Raw genomic sequence first — 19,189 nt, forward strand, 5'->3', positions numbered from 1 at the left:
ACAGAAGGCATCTATCTCCGGACCAGATCAGACGGAAAGCTCTTCAACCTCTCCAGACTGAGAGCAAAATCCAAAGTCCAGCTGAAATGTCTGCGTGACTTCCTCTTTGCCGACGATGCAGCTGTCACTACCCACTCTGCCAAAGATCTCCAGCAGCTCATGGATCGTTTTAGCAAGGCCTGCCAAGATTTTGGACTGACAATCAGCCTGAAGAAAACACAGGTCATGGTTCAGGATGTGGACTCACCTCCCTGCATTACAATCTCTGAGCATGAACTGGAGGTTGTCCATGACTTTGTGTACCTTGGCTCAACGATCTCCGACACTCATTCTCTCGATACCGAGCTAAACAAGCGCATCGGTAAAGCAGCTACCACGTTTTCCAGACTCACAAAGAGAGTCTGGTCCAACAAGAAGCTGACGGAACATACCAAGATCCAGGTCTACAGAGCTTGCGTCCTGAGTACACTTCTGTACTGCAGCGAGTCATGGACTCTTCGCTCACAACAGGAGAGGAAACTGAGCGCTTTCCACATGCGCTGCCTCCGACGCATCCTCGGCATCACCTGGCAGGACAAAGTTCCAAACAACACAGTCCTGGAACGTGCTGGAATCCCTAGCATGTATTCACTGCTGAAACAGAGACGCCTGCGTTGGCTCGGTCATGTCGTGAGAATGGATGATGGCCGGATCCCAAAGGATCTCCTCTATGGAGAACTCGTGCAAGGAAAGCGCCCTACAGGTAGACCACAGCTGCGATACAAGGACATCTGCAAGAGGGATCTGAAGGCCGTAGGGATGGACCTCAACAAGTGGGAAACCCTGGCCTCTGAGCGGCCCGCTTGGAGGCAGGCTGTGCAGCATGGCCTTTCCCAGTTTGAAGAGACACTTTGCCAACAGTCTGAGGCTAAGAGGCAAAGAAGGAAGGCCCATAGCCAGGGAGACAGACCAGGGACAGACTGCACTTGCTCCCAGTGTGGAAGGGATTGTCACTCTCGGATTGGCCTTTTCAGCCACACTAGACGCTGTGCCAGAACCACCTTTCAGAGCGCGATACCATAGTCTTTCGAGACTGAAGGTTGCCAATATATATATATATATATATATATAATGATAGTGAGGTGATAGTGCATCACCATACCCACCACCTGAGGTGTTACCCCGCCCACTGCACAGGAGGAGGTCCATCATGAGAGTGACACACTGGCCTCCTGGACTGCATGATGCAAACCCTAGTGATTCCACTGATTAGATGTCACCACAGCTGTCTCCACTGGTACCTGAGCTGCAGTCTCTAAAGGCACTGCCACTCACCTTACGCCTTGGGCAAGAACGCCCCCCCCACCATCCATCTTGAGAAAGGAGCAGCACAAGAGGTATGCTGGAGCCCAAAGAGTCTGCAAGAAAACCCTGCCTCTGACAAGGTGTTTAGAACAGGCTTCCATGTTACTTTAGTTGCTCTTTTGAGCAAAAGGGGGTGGGGAAAGTATGCAGAGTCTAGGGCATATTTGATGGCAGTCAGGAGGGATTTAAAGGCAGTCTGCATATGCATTTGAAAGAGGAGGGCTGAGGACTCTGCAGTAGTTGGCAAAGGGCCTGGGAAACTGTCCCTGAGGAGAGGAAGAGGAAACAGGTGCAATATACTAACTCCCTAACCCTGTTTAAAAGGAGAGAGCAGAACAACTGCCCTACCAGGATCAGAGGACCAGGCCTCCAGTCTTAAAATGCCAACATAAGTGGGTAGCTGCTGAACACCCACTGCTGATCCTCAAGACCATCTCTGTTCCCATTGCCTTGAAGTAGGAGTGGACTAGCATTCAGAGGAGTAACCTCTTTTCTTCTAGCAGAGGTCAAAAGGATTCCAGGTTCACCACACACACCCCTCACACTGATTCAGTAACACTTGCATGCTTCCATTCATAATTTTTAAAGATAACTACTGTATGGTTTGCACTTTCCTGGGATTGTATTTTGGGTCATGACCAACCCTTTGCTTAACCTCATTTCAACTCTACAGGACTGTCATGGGACCCATACCTGACACAGAACATCTGTTAATGCATTTCATGACTGCCAAAATCTGTGAACCTTGAACTGCTGACAACACTCTTCAACAAGGGCAAGTACAAAGACAACGTGCCTAAATGGTGTCAATCACATCCAACTGGGCTTGCAAAAAGAAGCCACCAAGCAATCTTCAAGAACTATTGATTTTTGACCCACGTCCCTGCCATCTACAAAAATGCTTGCACAAGAAGCAGGCAAGATGAAGAAAGATCTGGAAGGCAGAAAAATTCTGTCAAAGTCTATGGTGGGATTTCTGCTAAGGATTCTCTCTTTTTAACTGCCTACTACTATACCAATATAGTGTCTGGGAAGAGAAGCAAACAGAGAGGATCTCTCTGGCTGTGTCAATGGGGAAGGGGGGAGTCTTTAGTTCAATCAAACCCAACTGGGATAGGCAATAGGATATACCTAGTTGCAAGACATAGTATAAATCATATAGACAATTGAAGACAACAATCAGTGGTGTTGTCACTTTGCCAACTCAGAAATAGATGTGTGTGGTGTTCTAAGCCAAGACAATGCTCCATTAAAACAATTTTTTTCTGGTTTCTGAGCTGGAAGTCTTCTGAATTACAAAAACAGTGACACAAATGACAAATGTTTAAGCTATCTGCAGCATGCTGATATAACCCCTTGGGTCCAAACTACACATTATGAGGAACTCGTGATTGCCACCATGAGAAGCAGCTTCCCGTTTCCTTCGTAACATTTATTGACTTTTCAGCCCACATGAATTTGCAATGTGATGAACAATATTGAAAATTAGCATTGAACATATAAATTAAACTTCAAAACAACTATTAAAAACTGAATCAGTAGCATTCTCTTAGCGGCCAGAATAAAACAAATCCAAATTAGACTCTACTGCATTGTGAGGCGAAAAGCTTGACTTAAAAGTTGGGCTATGTTTTAGTTGGGCTATGAAGACTAAAGATCTAGCACAGGGGTTCCCAAACCCTGACCCGGGGGCCACTTGCGGCCTTTGGGGACCCCCAATCTGGCCCTCAGGGAGCCCTGAGTCTCCAATGAGCCTCTGGCCCTCCGGAGACTAGCCAGAGCTCATGCTTGCCGACATGACTACTCTCAGCACAAGGGCCAACTGTTTGAACTCTCACGTGAGCTATGGGCCAAGGGCTCCCTCCTCTTCTTGCTGTTTCACATCTGTGAAGCAGTAGCAGCAGCAGCAGAGGAAAGGCTGGACTTGCTTTGCACAATGTCTTTTATAGGCATTGAGCTATCGTGAGACCTTAATTCATTCATGTAAGTTCCATCTCTAATATATTCATTTATGTAAATTTATTCAAATTTTAAAACATAAATTTATTATTATTTTCCCGCCCCCCCCATCACAGTGTCAAAGAGATGATATGGCCTACTTGCCAAAAGGTTTTGACACCCCTGATCTAGCATATCTCAGGCAGTGACAAATTCTGTAAAATGCAGCACAACTGTCAGACAATGAAGTTGAATTTCTTGTCAAGGACAATCTAGCTTCCAAAGGAAGTGGCACTCACAGCAGAAATTCATTACTGGACTCCCAGCCCAATCCTGTTGCCGCATCCTGCACACCCAAGGCAGCTGCTGGTGGCACCTCAGGAGAAGGAGACTTTCATCCCTTTCCCTGGGTAAGCGCAGTAGCCCTGCAATGGGGTTACTTGATTTACCGCCAACCCAAAGGTAGGCAGTGAATCAAGAACCTATGTGTAAGGCAGCAAGCCCTACACGCTCCGTTGTAGGATCCGGTGAAGCAAATCCCCACTGGTCCTGACTCCCTCCCTCCCACGCTCTGCCCTCCACCCGCCTCCCCAACACACCTCCTCCCCGCCCTCCGCCCGCCTTCCCCCTCCTTGGAATGCCTTCTCCCTGCCTCCGCCCACACCCCTGCTTACCTCTCTGCTGCTCGGCAGTCTGCGTGACCGCCCAGCAGCGGAGGTTGGGTGCCCGCCCAGCAGTAGCCTGGCACCTGTCAGTGCTGGGCTACCACCAGTGCTCGCCCAGCAGTATAACAGTGCGCGCCAGTGGTGAGCCAGCGCGCTGAGCCCAGGATTGGGCTCTCCATGATCAAAGAGATGCCCACAGGATGTTCCTTCATGGAACCCCAACCCAGGTCATATAGGGCTTTACAAAACTAGGATCTTGAAATTTATTTGCAGACAAACTGAGAGCCAGCAAAGCTCTTGTGATACAGGCATTCTACACTCCTGAACGCTACCTATGGCAGCCTTCTGAACCAAATGGAAGTTTCTGAATGGCCTTTCAATAAATTTGACTGGAGACACAGAGAGGAAACTTGGGCTGACAGTAACTCAAATACTCTTGATAATGTCTCATTTGAGATTCATGCAACTATAACAAATGAAGTGGGGAAAATTATGTACCAGACAAATATAGATTTCAGACCCATGCTGAATTTAATATGAAGATATTAAAATTCTAGGAGAGGTCAATACTAAAACATTTTTAAGAATGCTGGGAAAGACTGAAAGGCAAATTCAAATCCCACACCATGAGATAACAGCATGCGAGACATCACATGATAGAGAAAACATGTTTGGCCAGATCCCTACTTCCAAAGAAACAGCATATAGTTCATTGTTAGCATTTGTTTCACTGGTGAGGTAATTGCATCTGAGGCAGTTACAGCTGAAATGAGTGTTCCACGTCTGCTGGTGAAGTACTGAGACCACTTGCTGGCTTGGGTCCCAGAAACAACTAGTTATATGTTCATTCTCTTCTTCTGAACTGAACAAACAAGTCAGTTAATAGGATGCGTCCAGCTATGTGGTATCTGCTATCTCATAGCAAGCTTCATGCCTCAGTCCTGTTGGGAGATTGCTGAAGATAACTTATAGCCTGACGCCATACTTGAAAATGTCTCACATAATTAAATTGAATTCCCAAGTAAGTGAGGATAGGATTTCTACTGTAACCTTTGAGGCAGAGCACTTTGTCCTTCCTCTATTCTAAATTTTATTATTTATTATATCATTTCTATTTGTGGCAAAGATCCACAAGACAACACTACTGGAAAGTCATATACAAAAACAATAATCCTCATCCCCCCCCCCAAAAAAAAACCCTCACCCCCAAATTAAGTAAATCATGATATAATCAATCCATGAAGCAGCACAGAAACAAAACATATGGTAGAAAACAGAAAAACAATACTGCAGGGAAGGAAGGTGATGTCTTCAAGCTGAGGGGGCCCAAATACCCTCAAACATAACACAGCCTTCACTTAGCATTAAAAGAGAGAGGAAGAGGGAGAGAGGAAGAAACAAGAGCAACCATCTTTTTCCAATGACTTGTGAAACCTTATTTCACTGTGAACAAATCTCTCTTTTAGGTGGTCCTAGCCCAGATAACCTTCCCCTGTACTTCAAAAACAGAAGGGGACCCTGGGCCAAAGTACATATGATGTTAAACATGTCACTGTGTGATCTGGGGTTTAAATTTACTTAAGAGTAGAAGCTGCATGGATCATAGTTCAGATCAGGACTGTGGAATGGATGTCGGTGCTATTTTTCCTTTGTGTCATTTTCTCACTGAAAAGATTATTCTCCCCATTGCTATTTAACCACAAAAGTGCCATTTGCTGCAAAATGTGAAAAAGTGGTGTTCTAGAAGGTTTCTCAAGAGACACTCTAGCCCACCACACTCCTCCTGTAAACTTCCTTTCTCTTCTTCCTCTTTCAAATTCAGGAAGTGTGGGAAGCAGAGGTGGCACTGAAGGGTGATGATGAGGCAGATAAACACCAATCTGCCACCTGAGGTGGCCAATTCCTTTCTCTTTGTGGATGAGCCAGCCCTGCTTACCAGTGATAAAGGTGTGCCCTGTTGGGGCTTCTCAAGTGACCCACGGCAGGAAAAAACCCTCCACATTCATATAAAATGTTTAATACATACACGTTTGTCCCAGGACTGACTTCCTAAGAGCATTCTTCATTTAACAGCTGCTGGAGGAATCAATACTACAATCTAGCCCAGCTGGTCTACACAAACAGTAGATAGTAATAAAACAATCCCTGGACTGCAGTAGCTACAGTGGTGGAAATACCATTCTGAATAGGTATTCAGGTGAAGAAAAAGACATAGTGGAAATGGAAAAGGTGCAAAAGAGAGCGACTAAGATGATTACGGGGCTGGGGCACCTTCCTTATGAGGAAAGACTACGGCGTTTGGGCCTCTTCAGCCTAGAAAAGAGACGCCTGAGGGGGGACATGATTGAGACATACAAAATTATGCAGGGAATGGACAGAGTGGATAGGGAGATGCTCTTTACACTCTCACATAATACCAGAACCAGGGGACATCCACTAAAATTGAGTGTTGGGCGGGTTAGGACAGACAAAAGAAAATATTTCTTTACTCAGCGTGTGGTCGGTCTGTGGAACTCCTTGCCACAGGATGTGGTGCTGGCGTCTAGCCTATACGCCTTTAAAAGGGGATTGGACAAGTTTCTGGAGGAAAAATCCATTATGGGATACAAGCCATGATGTGTATGCGCAACCTCCTGATTTTAGGAATGGGTTAAGTCAGAATGCCAGATGTAGGGGAGGGCACCAGGATGAGGTCTCTTGTTATCTGGTGTGCTCCCTGGGGCATTTGGTGGGCCGCTGTGAGATACAGGAAGCTGGACTAGATGGGCCTATGGCCTGATCCAGTGGGGCTGTTCTTATGTTCTTAAAAAGAAATCCTTCACTACAGGGAGTGTTTGTTAGATGCCTTGAGAGCCCCACTGTGTGGCACAAAAAGCCAGCATATAAATATTTTTAATAATTTAATAAGAAGTAAATAATTAAAAATGGCATATCAGGAAGAGGGCTAGGAGAATCCTCCTCCCTGACATGGTAGTTTTCTACTTGGAGAGAAAATCAAGCCTGCAACTTACTTCTTTGCAGTGTGAAGTGGTTCAGCCCAGATGCAGTTTTATCACATGTTCTTATACATACTTCTTATGCAGCCTAAGGGCCCAATCCTATCCAAATTTCCAGCACCAGTGCAGCTGCAATGCAGCCCTGAGGCAAGGAAATAAACATTCCCTTACATTGAGGAGATCTCAGTAACTACCCTTCCACCACAGCAGCGTACACCCCATTGGTATGGCTACACCAGGGCTTGAAAACTAGATAGGATTGGACCCTGAGCCTACAGCACTTTTCTAAAGCATCCCAACCACATCGAAAATTATCTCATCCTTCCTTTCCACCTGGAGGGTAGTTTGGAAGACAGAGGCTAATTTTGTGGGATATTTCTTATGCAAGTGCATAAATTTGATGTGCAAATATAACCCAGTAATTTTATTGCTAGAACACTTGGCAGATAGGTTACCCATACCCAAGCATTCTTGACATAACTCAGTTATCCTGGTACTAATCCTGAGGCTCATGGACACCACAGACAAGACAATCCAGGCCAGATTCAGAAGGGTATGAAGCAAAGACAAGTGCACTGTGAGTTAAAGGTCAGAACTATAGGAGTATGGAGTGTAGCAAAAGCAGAAGTGACATTACTTCAAGGCTCATACTTGAAAGCAGAAGCTTGTCAATTTCAAATAAGCAAGACCAATGTTTTGTACAAGTATTAATTACCACAATATCTTTTGATATTTTGGGAATATTTTTTTTAAAGCAACGATGGATAGCTTTCTATAAATAAGCTGAAGACAACCATAGGGGTTGAAGGATCGATGAAAACACTGCAAAGCATCGAGCAAACGGAGATTTAGGGAATATTGCCATAGACTCACCATGAAGAGAAATCAATGAAGATGGAATGGAAGACAGCAGAAAAAGCTGACAACATAAACTGCATATTCACTGTATGGTAACATCACAGTAAAAATTTATTGCTAAAGGACACCAAGCACCACCATGCAAAGCGATATTAGATACCCCTGTAGCATGCTCTTATCTTTAAAGCAGTATTTCTCAAACTGTGGGTCGTGAGCCACTAGGTGGGTCACGAGCCAATTTCAGGTGGGACCCCATTCATTTCAATATTTTATTTTTACTATATTAGACTTGATGGTAGTATGCTACGTAACTGCATTTGGGGAAGTGTTACAGACCTGTACTTTTAACAAGCTACTATGTAAATTCTTTTAACAATGATAGTCAATGGGACTTACTCCTGGGTAAGTGTGGATTGCAGCCTACATTGTTAAAAATTTTCCTGCTTAATGATGTCACTTTCGGTGGGTCCTGACAGGTTCTCATGCTAAAAACTGGGTCCTGGTGCTAAATGTGTGAGAATCACTGCTTTAAAATATTGCAGTCAATTCTTTTTATCCGCTGGGGTTAGGTTCCTAGAAACCTTAGTTGATAGCGAATCCATTGACAGGGAGTCAGGGGAGGGATAGCTTATCTGCCAGCAGCAGAAACCCTCAGAATCCAGAAGAGACCCACAAATGCAAGTACAGACTTTCAGAAATGCAGTGGAAACCTTCAGAATGGTACCCGCAAATAGTGCAAAAAGCCTTAAAATGGCCATGGGAAGCTTCAGAATGCCAGCAGATAGCTAACCACAAGCATTCTGAAGTTTCCCATGGCCTTTTAAAAGTTATCTTCACTGTTTGCAGATGCCATTTTAAAGGTTCGCCACTACATTCTGAAGGTCTCTGCTGGCATTATGAATGCCAGCATCCCTGAGTACATTTGGGGGGGAGTGAGATTAAAAAAAAATTTAATGGGATTGTCAAAGCTGAAAGTTGGTAAAAATATGAACACAAACGTGCTATTGATATTTTTACTAAGTTGCAGATTTGACAATCTCATGTTTGGCCTCAGATGAGCTCCATAACACAACAATAATGTTTATATAAGGTGATAATTTGAGTTGGCTCACAAATAATTGGGGTGTGAGGGTGTGTGTGTGTGTGAGAGAGAGAGAGAGAGAAGGCTGCCACAATCCATGTCAGAAACTATGCTCTATGGGGGAGCTTTCAAAAGACAGAACAAATTATGTTCCAATAGATGCTGAAAAGTTCTCTAGATTCAAAGGCAAACATTTTTTTTAAAGAAGGAAAATAAATATTCCCCATCACTCTTTTTTGGTTTTTTAAACCACCAGTTCCTACTGTCAGCAATCTGAACATCAAATGCCTAAAAAGTGATTGGAAATTGAACTGTCACCTTGTTAAATGAGAAGAACTAACATCTCCATTTGTCAGAGTGCTGACAGCTCGCAATATCTTGGAGAAAAGCTTGATAGATAGATAGATGCATTAGTCAGATCTAAAAAATTTTGTTTCACTGATGTAACAGTATGAGAAGCAAGCATTTAAAAAGGTTCCAGGAAGAGTCCAGCAAGAGCTGCCCTATTATGATGGAAAGGGGATATTTATAGAAGGGTTTGGGGGCCACATCTGTAGTACCACAATATCTGCTGGTCCATACTGCCAAATTCAGTTCAGAGGTTCTGCAGTCCCCACAGCCGGCCCCCCATACCATACATGGGAATGTATCAGAGGCTCTGCAGTTCCCACAGCTGGCCTCCCATATCGAACATGGGAATGTATCAAAGAAATAGGTGCTAGCAAAAACAACATGCCTATTATTCCACTTCCCATGCCGTGGCAAAGCACCACAGCACTCAAGCAATAGCATGAGAAGCTGTTATGTGGCTAGCCCCTTCATGAGTGCATTTCCTCCCAATTAAATACATTGGCAAGGTCAATAACAGCACTCAGCAGAGCCAGACAGCCGTTAGGAACCATAGATGTTAGAAGAAAAGTCAGGGTCTCTGGGCTTGACATAACCCTGACATTGACAGCTAGTGTAGCATCATGGTTAGCATATCAGACTAGGACTGGGGAGAGACAAAGTTCAAATTGCCATTCAATCATGAAGCAGCCTGGATGACTTTGGGGCAGTCACTATCCAGTCAACAAAACCTTTATTAGGCATAAATAATGTCACTATCCATCAGTCTAATCTACCTTACAAGTTTGTTGTGATATGAAACAGGGTGAAAGACATGCACACCATCCTTGGAGGAAGAATGAGAAAACACAAAACGCACTCTGCTCTAATGCAACCTTCCTGCTGCTCTCCTGGTGACTGGAGGACCAGAGGAAAGAACCACATGAGGAAGTGGGATGTTCTCGCTACAGGAGATCTCTTGGTCTCTAGAGCCCACTGATAGTCTCCAGCCCTAGTAGTCAAAGTGAGTGTGTGAAGGCAATTATTACTATTACTACTATTATTAGGTTACATTTCTCTTCCACTATTCCTCCAGGACAGTGGTTCTCAAACATTTTGATCGCCATAGCCCTTCATACCCCTAAACAGAGTCTTGGGAAGCCCTAGGGCACCAACGTATACACTGAGTGGCACAGTGCCAAGCAGATGGAGGCCATTTATAGTGTGCCCATGGAGCCCCTGAAGAGAGGGAGTCCCAGGGATCTGGGAGCACACTTTAAGAAATTCTGCTCCAGGAAGCTCAGAGCAGCATTTAAGATTCTACTGCTGTATCTTATCCTCACAACTACTCTGCGAGGGCAGGTTAGATTAGGTCTGGCCCACGATCACTCAACAAGCAGCACGGTCATGTGAGCACTTGAACCTGGTTCTTCTTGCTCCTCATCCAGCACTCTAACCACTGGAACACATTGGCTCTCAGGTATAGAGTGGCACCATAATATTTAGCAGAGGTATGAACTACCAGTTTTAAGAATTCCCCCAAGCCCTGTGAACTGCTTTCTCACAACATTGTCAAGGGTTCAGTTCATGCCATACCACATGCCTGTAAGGAAGCTGTATTCCTTAATTCCAAGTGTGTGGCGACTGGCTGCAAACACTCTGCAGCAAGTAAAAACATCTTTTGCATGCTCAGTCATACTTTTAATGTATTTTAAGCTCTTTAAAGAATGGACATCATTTTGCCTGGCAACTGACAGTGCTAGACCAGCACGATTAATAGCGGGGGTGGTTTCGGGATATAAGACCAAGGTTGACAATACCTGTGAGAGAGCTTTTCTAGTTAGACCACTGGAGAACTCACCAAAGCCTGTGTACAAAGCTCATTAACAACACGTTTTGCAAATGCAAAGCCCTGCAGTATAATCAGTGCCATTTCACAGGATTTTTTTTTTTAATTTCTTTAAAGCATGGTGTGATTAACAGATTCTGTTTGGGCACATGCTACACTTTTATTCCCAAAATGTACATCAGGTTTCTTTTGAAACATATTTTGTGACTTACCTCCTGTCCCTGAGGCTATTCCTTCCCTTCTGGACAATCAATCATCAGTTCAAGCAAAATCTCACCTGTTCAACAACCATCTGGTACAATGGCTCCTACTTCATTTTAATTATATCTTCCTGGTTACCAGGCCTGCCTCAAAACTGATTATTCTCATCCTATTAATGCCATTCTGATTTCCTTTAATTCAACTTAAAATGTCACTAACGAAAGACTAAGCTACATATTACACGCAGACAAATGCAACTGCAATCTAGAAAATTGGAACTTCACCCTTTTAGGTTGGAAATCTAGGTTGGAACTTCAGTCTACCAGCAAAGTAAAGATCACTGGATCTTCAGTCTAAATCTAAACAAATGTTCCTTCACAGGATTCCACTGCTACCAATAGTCTTTATTTAAGAGCATACCTATTCCACCTTTAAGAATGGCGTTGCTCAAAGCACCATACATATGTAAAATAAGAAACAATATAGTAATAATAATAGCACCTGCTAACTGGGCAAGAAAGCACTTTTTAAACGGTAGATCTCTAATATTTAGCATAGGGAAACTAACCATCCCTACAGATATAGAGAGATATATTCACACCAGCACAGCGCCTCTTCTAGTGGCTGTTTGTTGGTGTTTCTTCTGCTTCATGAGAGGAGAATCCCTTAGGAAATCAGCCTATCCTGAAATCTTTCACATCAGTTTACTCTGTCTTGGGGCAGACCAATAACAGTAAGTTTTCTGATGTTCCTTCACAGAGCCAGGGAACCACTCACTTTAATGAACATCCAAAATTCAAGGGAAATGGAGGGGGGGGAATAATATTTCCTGCACAGTGAGGTTGTTCCCTTGATAAGCTAGGAAGAAAATTACGAAGTAGCTCACATTTTCAATTGCATGATATTCAGACAGTCTCTTACAAATATTCTGCAAAGATGTGTGTGCGGCTGGATGGAGCAGGTCACTGGTTTATTAAATACTACCAGTAAAGTTAACATTCATTAGCATGAACTGGTGGAAGTTACTTAGCTCTCATGTCTAACTGGGGAAACAAAACTCTATAGTTCTGAGACACAGTTGGCATTTTAAACACACACACACACACACACACACCCCCCAGGGATTACTTTGTGACAACAAGCTAAATTTTTGCAAGAGGCATGTTTGCAACTGATTAGAAATAAAGCTAAAACCTGCACAAGACCATTTCATGTTTGAATACAAGTCCAAAGAATTTACTTGAAGAGGTACAGCACTTAACCCAAGTGCTGCAAAGAACTGAAAAGTTCCCTGCCCAAAGACTCGCAACCTAAGTACTAACACAGTGGGAGGAGAGAAGGATATTCCAAAAAGTATATGAAAAAGCTAATGTCCTTTGAATGCACTACACATAAGGACAAGGATATTCAGTTTGCCATTTTCATCCTTTACCTACAAAAATACTATGCTTAATTCAGTGTGCCACTGGACAGATGAATACAACAGAAGCTACGCTTGCCGGCTATGTACCAGGCACTTCAGAACACAGCAAGCATGAAAACCACATTAGCCGTTGACCTCCTCAGCTGCAGTTCACACATTCTGAAGCAATACAAACAACATGGAAGGAAAGCAAAAATAGCTGCCAATTATCCTACTGCAGATAAACTTGAAAAAGGACAAAGTACCCGCATCTTGACAGTGAGGTTGTATATATTACTTGCACTACAGGTATGCCCAGTGGAGAGAGCAGAGACTGTTGCATTTGTTGCCATATATTAATGAGACAAGTGACGGAGCACCTTGCTTAGAGTCCACATTAGCTTTGGGCCAGCATGAAGCAAGTATGCACATCATCTATCACACTGTCAGCCCTGCCAGCAGAGTTAAATTGGGTGAAATGCACTCTGAATGCAGAGCAAGTGTTTTCATCATCTCTCTCTACACCAGTTGTGACTGTGCCTCCTTTATGGCTGCTTGTGGGAGATACAGACCTCCCAGCTTACCTGGCAGCTGCCACCATAAAGCACTAAATGGCTAAACATGGTGTGAATTAACATAACAGATCTGAATGACAGAGAGCAAAAAGGAGCAACAAGGTTCAGACTTTCCTCCTGGACATTCCTTGAAGAAGGGCCAGTTCTTCTTGCTATTTGCAGCCATGAACCTTCTCTATACACAGTATCCAGTCTGCTGTTACCCATTCTTATTGACAGTCTTCAGCAAGACGGAAGGGAATTGGCTTCCATAAAATGGAAAAGGCAATTCACTTTAGAACCATCGTAGCAGGGCCTTTCCTCAAAGTCAAATGGAAAGAATCAGAAGCAAGGCAAGAGGCACTGAATTCAGTTTCTCTGTGACACAGCACAGCACTATGCATGCCTACACAGCACTGTGTACATTGTGTTCAATGTACATTACTCCCAGGAAAAGGTGCATTGCAGGGGTTCTCAAATTTCTTGTCAACCCACAGCATCGTCCGTGGTGGATCCAGGCCCCTATGAGGACAGCAAGCTGCAGAGAAAAATGGCACACAACCCAGAAGTCGCTTCCAGGTCGCACCAGTGTGTGACCCATTTCATCAGTCATGTCACACAGTTTTCAAACCCAGCGTCACAACCCACTTTTTGGACCAGGAAGTGGCGCGACACAACGATGAAGCGGGCCATGTTATTTGGCTGTTTTCTGGTTGTGGTAGGCCCAAGATCCAAGAAAAATCAGGTTAACTACCCACAGTTTGAGAAACACTGGTGTACAGGATTCAGCCACAGTTACTCATCTTTCCACACAAGCAACATAATGAGGGTCCTGGACATAAGGAAGTGCCAATTTAGACAAATACTTAATTGATAAATTAGGGAAAATAATGACTACTAAGAAACAAAGACAAAAAATAAAACATTTCACAAATGTGATTATCAGGGTGCTATTGTTGTTTGGTCATGCAGATAACGATATAGTAAGGCAGAGATAGGCAGTCACATAGCTAAGGAGGTGCAAGGGGTAGCAATTGCACTGGACAACAAGCTTTAGGGGGGCAACAACCTGAGCTTGACACTAGTGGCCAAAATTGTGAAAACCTTGGTATTTTTGAATAATACCATCATGCTATATACCGTTCGATGAGGAATTTAATGCAAAATGCAATGAAACAAACCAAATCAAAATGCCTCAATTCTATCAAAAGTTATAGCCAAATAACCAGAAAATATAAATACAACTACATTAAGTAACAAATTTCTTAACTAAAACTGTCCAACAAGACTGATTGTTCTAATAACCAATTAGGTGTTACTGTGATACAACAAGGAACCAATAAGGTGCAAATATAGGGGGAACCTGGAAGAGGTGGCAGACCAAGTGGGTGGCGAGCTGCTTGAGGGAAGAGGTAGGTTTTGTCCCCATTTTTGCTTTTTTAAAAGCCTGGGTGTGAAGTCACTTCCAGGGCATTATTTTGAACTCTGTACTGGGCTACACAATCATTAGCTACACCACTGGAGATAGGAAAGAGTTCCAGAATTTTGCTAACAGCCCTGAAGAATCTCTCTGCGCTGGCCATCTTAAAATTCTCACTATGATTTCATGAAATCAGTACATTAAAACTGATGTAAACTACATCTGTCTAGAGCAGTGTTTCTCAAACTGTGGGTTGGGACCCACTAGGTGGTTCATGAGCCAATTTCAGGTGGGTCCCCATTCATCTCAAAATTTATTTTTAATAGGGGAAATTGGGGAAATGTTGGGGGAAATGTTACAGACCTGTACTTTTAACAGGCTACAATGTCTATGCTTTTAACAATGATAGTCATCACTCCTGGGTAAGTGTGAGTAGGACAGCAGCCTAGGATTATGAAAAATTTTCCTACTTGATGATGTCACTTCCAGTCATGACATCACTTCCAGTGGGTCCTGATAGATTCTCATTCTAAAAAGAGGGTCCCAACACTAAAAGTGTGAGAACCACTGGTCTAGAGTATCATGGGCAAAATTGGGGACATATTTTCTTAGGTATTGTGTGACCAGGAAATTTATAATAAAAATCAGTTCCTTGAAATCTGCCCAAAAAACAACATGGAACTAGTGTAGATAGGCGAAACACTTATAAGAACATAAGAACATAAGAACAGCCCCACTGGATCAGGCCATAGGCCCATCTAGTCCAGCTTCCTGTATCTCACAGCGGCCCACCAAATGCCCCAGGGAGCACACCAGATAACAAGAGACCTCATCCTGGTGCCCTCCCCTACATCTGCCATTCTGACTTAACCCATTCCTAAAATCAGGAGGTTGTGCATACACATCATGGCTTGTACCCCATAATGGATTTTTCCTCCAGAAACTTGTCCAATCCCCTTTTAAAGGCGTCTAGGCTAGACGCCAGCACCACATCCTGTGGCAAGGAGTTCCACAGACCGACCACGCGCTGAGTAAAGAAATATTTTCTTTTGTCTGTCCTAACCCGCCCAACACTCAATTTGAGTGGATGTCCCCTGGTTCTGGTATTATGTGAGAGTGTAAAGAGCATCTCCCTATCCACTCTGTCCATCCCCTGCATAATTTTGTATGTCTCAATCATGTCCCCCCTCAAGCGTCTCTTTTCTAGGCTGAAGAGGCCCAAACGCCATAGCCTTTCCTCATAAGGAAGGTGCCCCAGCCCCGTAATCATCTTAGTCGCTCTCTTTTGCACCTTTTCCACTTTCACTATGTCTTTTTTGAGATGCGGCGACCAGAACTGGACACAATACTCCAGGTGTGGCCTTACCATCGATTTGTACAACAGCATTATAATACTAACCGTTTTGTTCTCAATACCCTTCCTAATGATCCCAAGCATAGAATTGGCCTTCTTCACTGCCGCCGCACATTGGGTCGACACTTTCATCGACCTGTCCACCACCACCCCAAGATCTCTCTCCTGATCTGTCACAGACAGCTCAGAACCCATCAGCCTATATCTAAAGTTTTGATTTTTTGCCCCAATGTGCATGACTTTACACTTACTGACATTGAAGCGCATCTGCCATTTTGCTGCCCATTCTGCCACTCTGGAGAGATCCTTCTGGAGCTCCTCACAATCACTTCTGGTCTTTACCACTCGGAAAAGTTTGGTGTCATCTGCAAACTTAGCCACTTCACTGCTCAACCCTGTCTCCAGGTCATTTATGAAGAGGTTGAAAAGCACCGGTCCCAGGACAGATCCTTGGGGCACACCGCTTTTCACCTCTCTCCATTGTGAAAATTGCCCATTGACACCCACTCTCTGCTTCCTGGCCTCCAACCAGTTCTCAGTCCAGGAGAGGACCTGTCCTCTAATTCCCTGACTGTGGAGTTTTTTCAGTAGCCTTTGGTGAGGGACCGTGTCAAACGCCTTCTGAAAGTCCAGATATATAATGTCCACGGGTTCTCCCGCATCCACATGCCTGTTGACCTTTTCAAAGAATTCTATAAGGTTTGTGAGGCAAGACTTACCCTTACAGAAGCCATGCTGACTCTCCCTCAGCAAGGCCTGTTCGTCTATGTGTTTTGAGATCCTATCTTTGATGAGGCATTCCACCATCTTACCCGGTATAGATGTTAGGCTGACCGGCCTATAGTTCCCGGGTCCCCCCTCTTTCCCTTTTTAAAAATAGGCGTGACATTTGCTATCCTCCAATCTTCTGGCACCGTGGCCGTTTTGAGGGACAAGTTGCATACCTTAGTCAAGAGATCTGCAACTTCATTCTTCAATTCCTTAATAACCCTTGGGTGGATGCCATCAGGGCCCGGTGACTTATTGATCTTTAATTTATCAATGAGGTCTGAAACATCTTCTCTTTTAACCTCTATCTGACTTAACTCCTCGGTCAGGAGGGGCCGTTCGGGCAGCGGTATCTGCCCGAGGTCTTCTGCCGTGAAGACAGATGCAAAGAACTCATTTAATTTCTCTGCCATCTCTAGGTCTCCTTTTATCTCCCCTTTCCCTCCCTCACCATCCAGAGGGCCAACCGCTTCTCTGGCGGGTTTCCTGCTTCTAACATATTTGAAGAAGCTTTTATTATTCCCCTTAATGTTGCTGGCCATGCGTTCCTCATAGTCTCGCTTGGCCTCCCCTATCACCTTCTTACATTTCTTTTGCCACAGTTTATGTTCCTTTTTATTCTCCTCATTAGGGCAAGACTTCCATTTACGGAAGGAAGCTTCCTTGCCCTTCACAGCCTCTCTAACTTGGCTGGTTAGCCATGCGGGCACTCTCCTGGATTTAGTGGAACCCTTCTTTCTTTGCGGTATACACCTCTGCTGGGCCTCTATTACTGTTGTTTTAAGCAGCCTCCATGCACTCTGGAGAGACTGGACTCTTTTTACCCTCCCTTTCAACCTCCTTCTAACCAGCCTCCTCATTTGAGGGAAGTCCGCCCGTCGGAAGTCAAGGGTTTTTGTTAGAGATTTGCCTGGTATTCTTCCCCCAACGTGCACGTCAAAACGGATCGCAGCATGATCACTGTTCCCCAATGGCTCAGTAACGTTTACATCTCTAACCAGGTCCTGCGTACCGCACTTGGAGTTACATACTCCCATTGACCTTTTTCTCCCTACAGGAGTTACCAGCTGAAGCTCCTAAATCATGAGAGACAACTTCACGAAGAGCTCATGACAATGTAGCCACTAGTTGTGGCCTTTTAATTTAATGCCTTATTGCAAATATCCCCAACACCAGACATTCACAAGGATCAGGGCAGCGATTCATCCAAGGCAAAACTCAAGAAATCAGAATTGTTCCAGGTAACAAGGGAGAACATACTCATATATTTATTATTATTAGCTAAATCTTTATTCTGTTGTACAATCGCCCGTCATTTTAAGCGCAGTAGACTTTTGCAAATTCACAGTGGACTTGTGTGCACTCAGCACACACAAGCAAACACAGAGAAAAACAAGTTTGGTGAATGGGGGAGGGGTAATGGATGATTATGATTATTTTATTTTATTGTTTTCTGTTTGTTTGTTGTTGTGTATCTCCTTTATCTATGCCAATAAAGGTCTTATGTATGTGTAATTTTTAAAGGTCAGTAAGTATTTTTTGGATGCAAGGGATTTTCGAGGTGATTTGGCTTTACGCTAGGACATCAGGAGGTAACCCTCAAGTAAGACAAGGGACAACTGAATATGGCTGTTCCTATGCTACCCCACACTGGCATTCATCAAAGTCAGAGGGAGAGAGAGAGAGAAATATACTCACCACTTTCCAACGGTCCTTCACCACGTAGTTGGCCGGCAGAATGTCGACCTGCTCCCCTCCCCCACTCATGTTTGGTTCGTCCTTGATAGCAGCTGCTAGGCACTGCATTTGCCAGCCAGAGAATATTTTAGTAGCAGCTCCCAATTTAAATGAGCCATTTATCTAGGAAAAAGAAGGGAAGAAACACAAAGGGGGGGGAGAAACACAAAGGAATTAATGCAGGTCATCACAGGCGGATCATGCTAGTGAAACAAACCCAATTTAGGCCCAGCGAGAAAAAGTAGCGCCAGAAAGGTGGAAAGGTGGCACACTCACCTCCGGGGTCAGAGTGCAGCCTGTGGCAAAGCCTTGCTGGCCCAAGCAATTGCCCTCTTTACAAAACCCTCAGCTGTCTTCATGCACAAAATTAGCAGAAGCAACCATGCTGTGAGTCAGCAGCACAAACTTAAAGAAGTGATAAGTTACTGGCTTACATCATGCAAGGTTTTCGGGGCTCAGGTGTCTGAAAGCCAGCAACTCAAAGACAGGCCGAAGCCAACTTCTTGGATACTGTGGCTGCAATTCTAACCACACTTTCTTGAGAGTAAGCCCCACTGAACAAAATAGGACTTACTTCTGAGTAGACCTGGTTAGGATTGTGCCGTCTGAGTAACAGAGTGGTGATGACAGCAATGACTAGGCACGAGCCTTAACTCTGCTGAGAGCATTCATAATCTTGGTGGGTTAAACAAAGG

The 19,189-nt window shown here is 44.2% G+C and overlaps 1 protein-coding gene across 1 annotated transcript in view; it reads right to left on the minus strand.

Annotated features, from left to right (window-relative positions):
- The window catches only part of TTBK1 (tau tubulin kinase 1), a 113,375-nt gene extending 94,812 nt beyond the window's left edge, over positions 1-18,563 (minus strand). Inside the window, exon 1 of the mRNA XM_066611829.1 lies at positions 18,456-18,563. Coding sequence (XP_066467926.1) covers positions 18,456-18,563 — 108 coding nt within the window. The remainder of the gene's footprint in view (positions 1-18,455) is intronic.
- Positions 18,564-19,189: the final 626 nt, after the last annotated feature.

The sequence above is a fragment of the Tiliqua scincoides genome, chromosome 1 (genome assembly GCF_035046505.1).
Source record: "Tiliqua scincoides isolate rTilSci1 chromosome 1, rTilSci1.hap2, whole genome shotgun sequence".
NCBI classification, from domain to species: Eukaryota; Metazoa; Chordata; class Lepidosauria; order Squamata; family Scincidae; genus Tiliqua; species Tiliqua scincoides.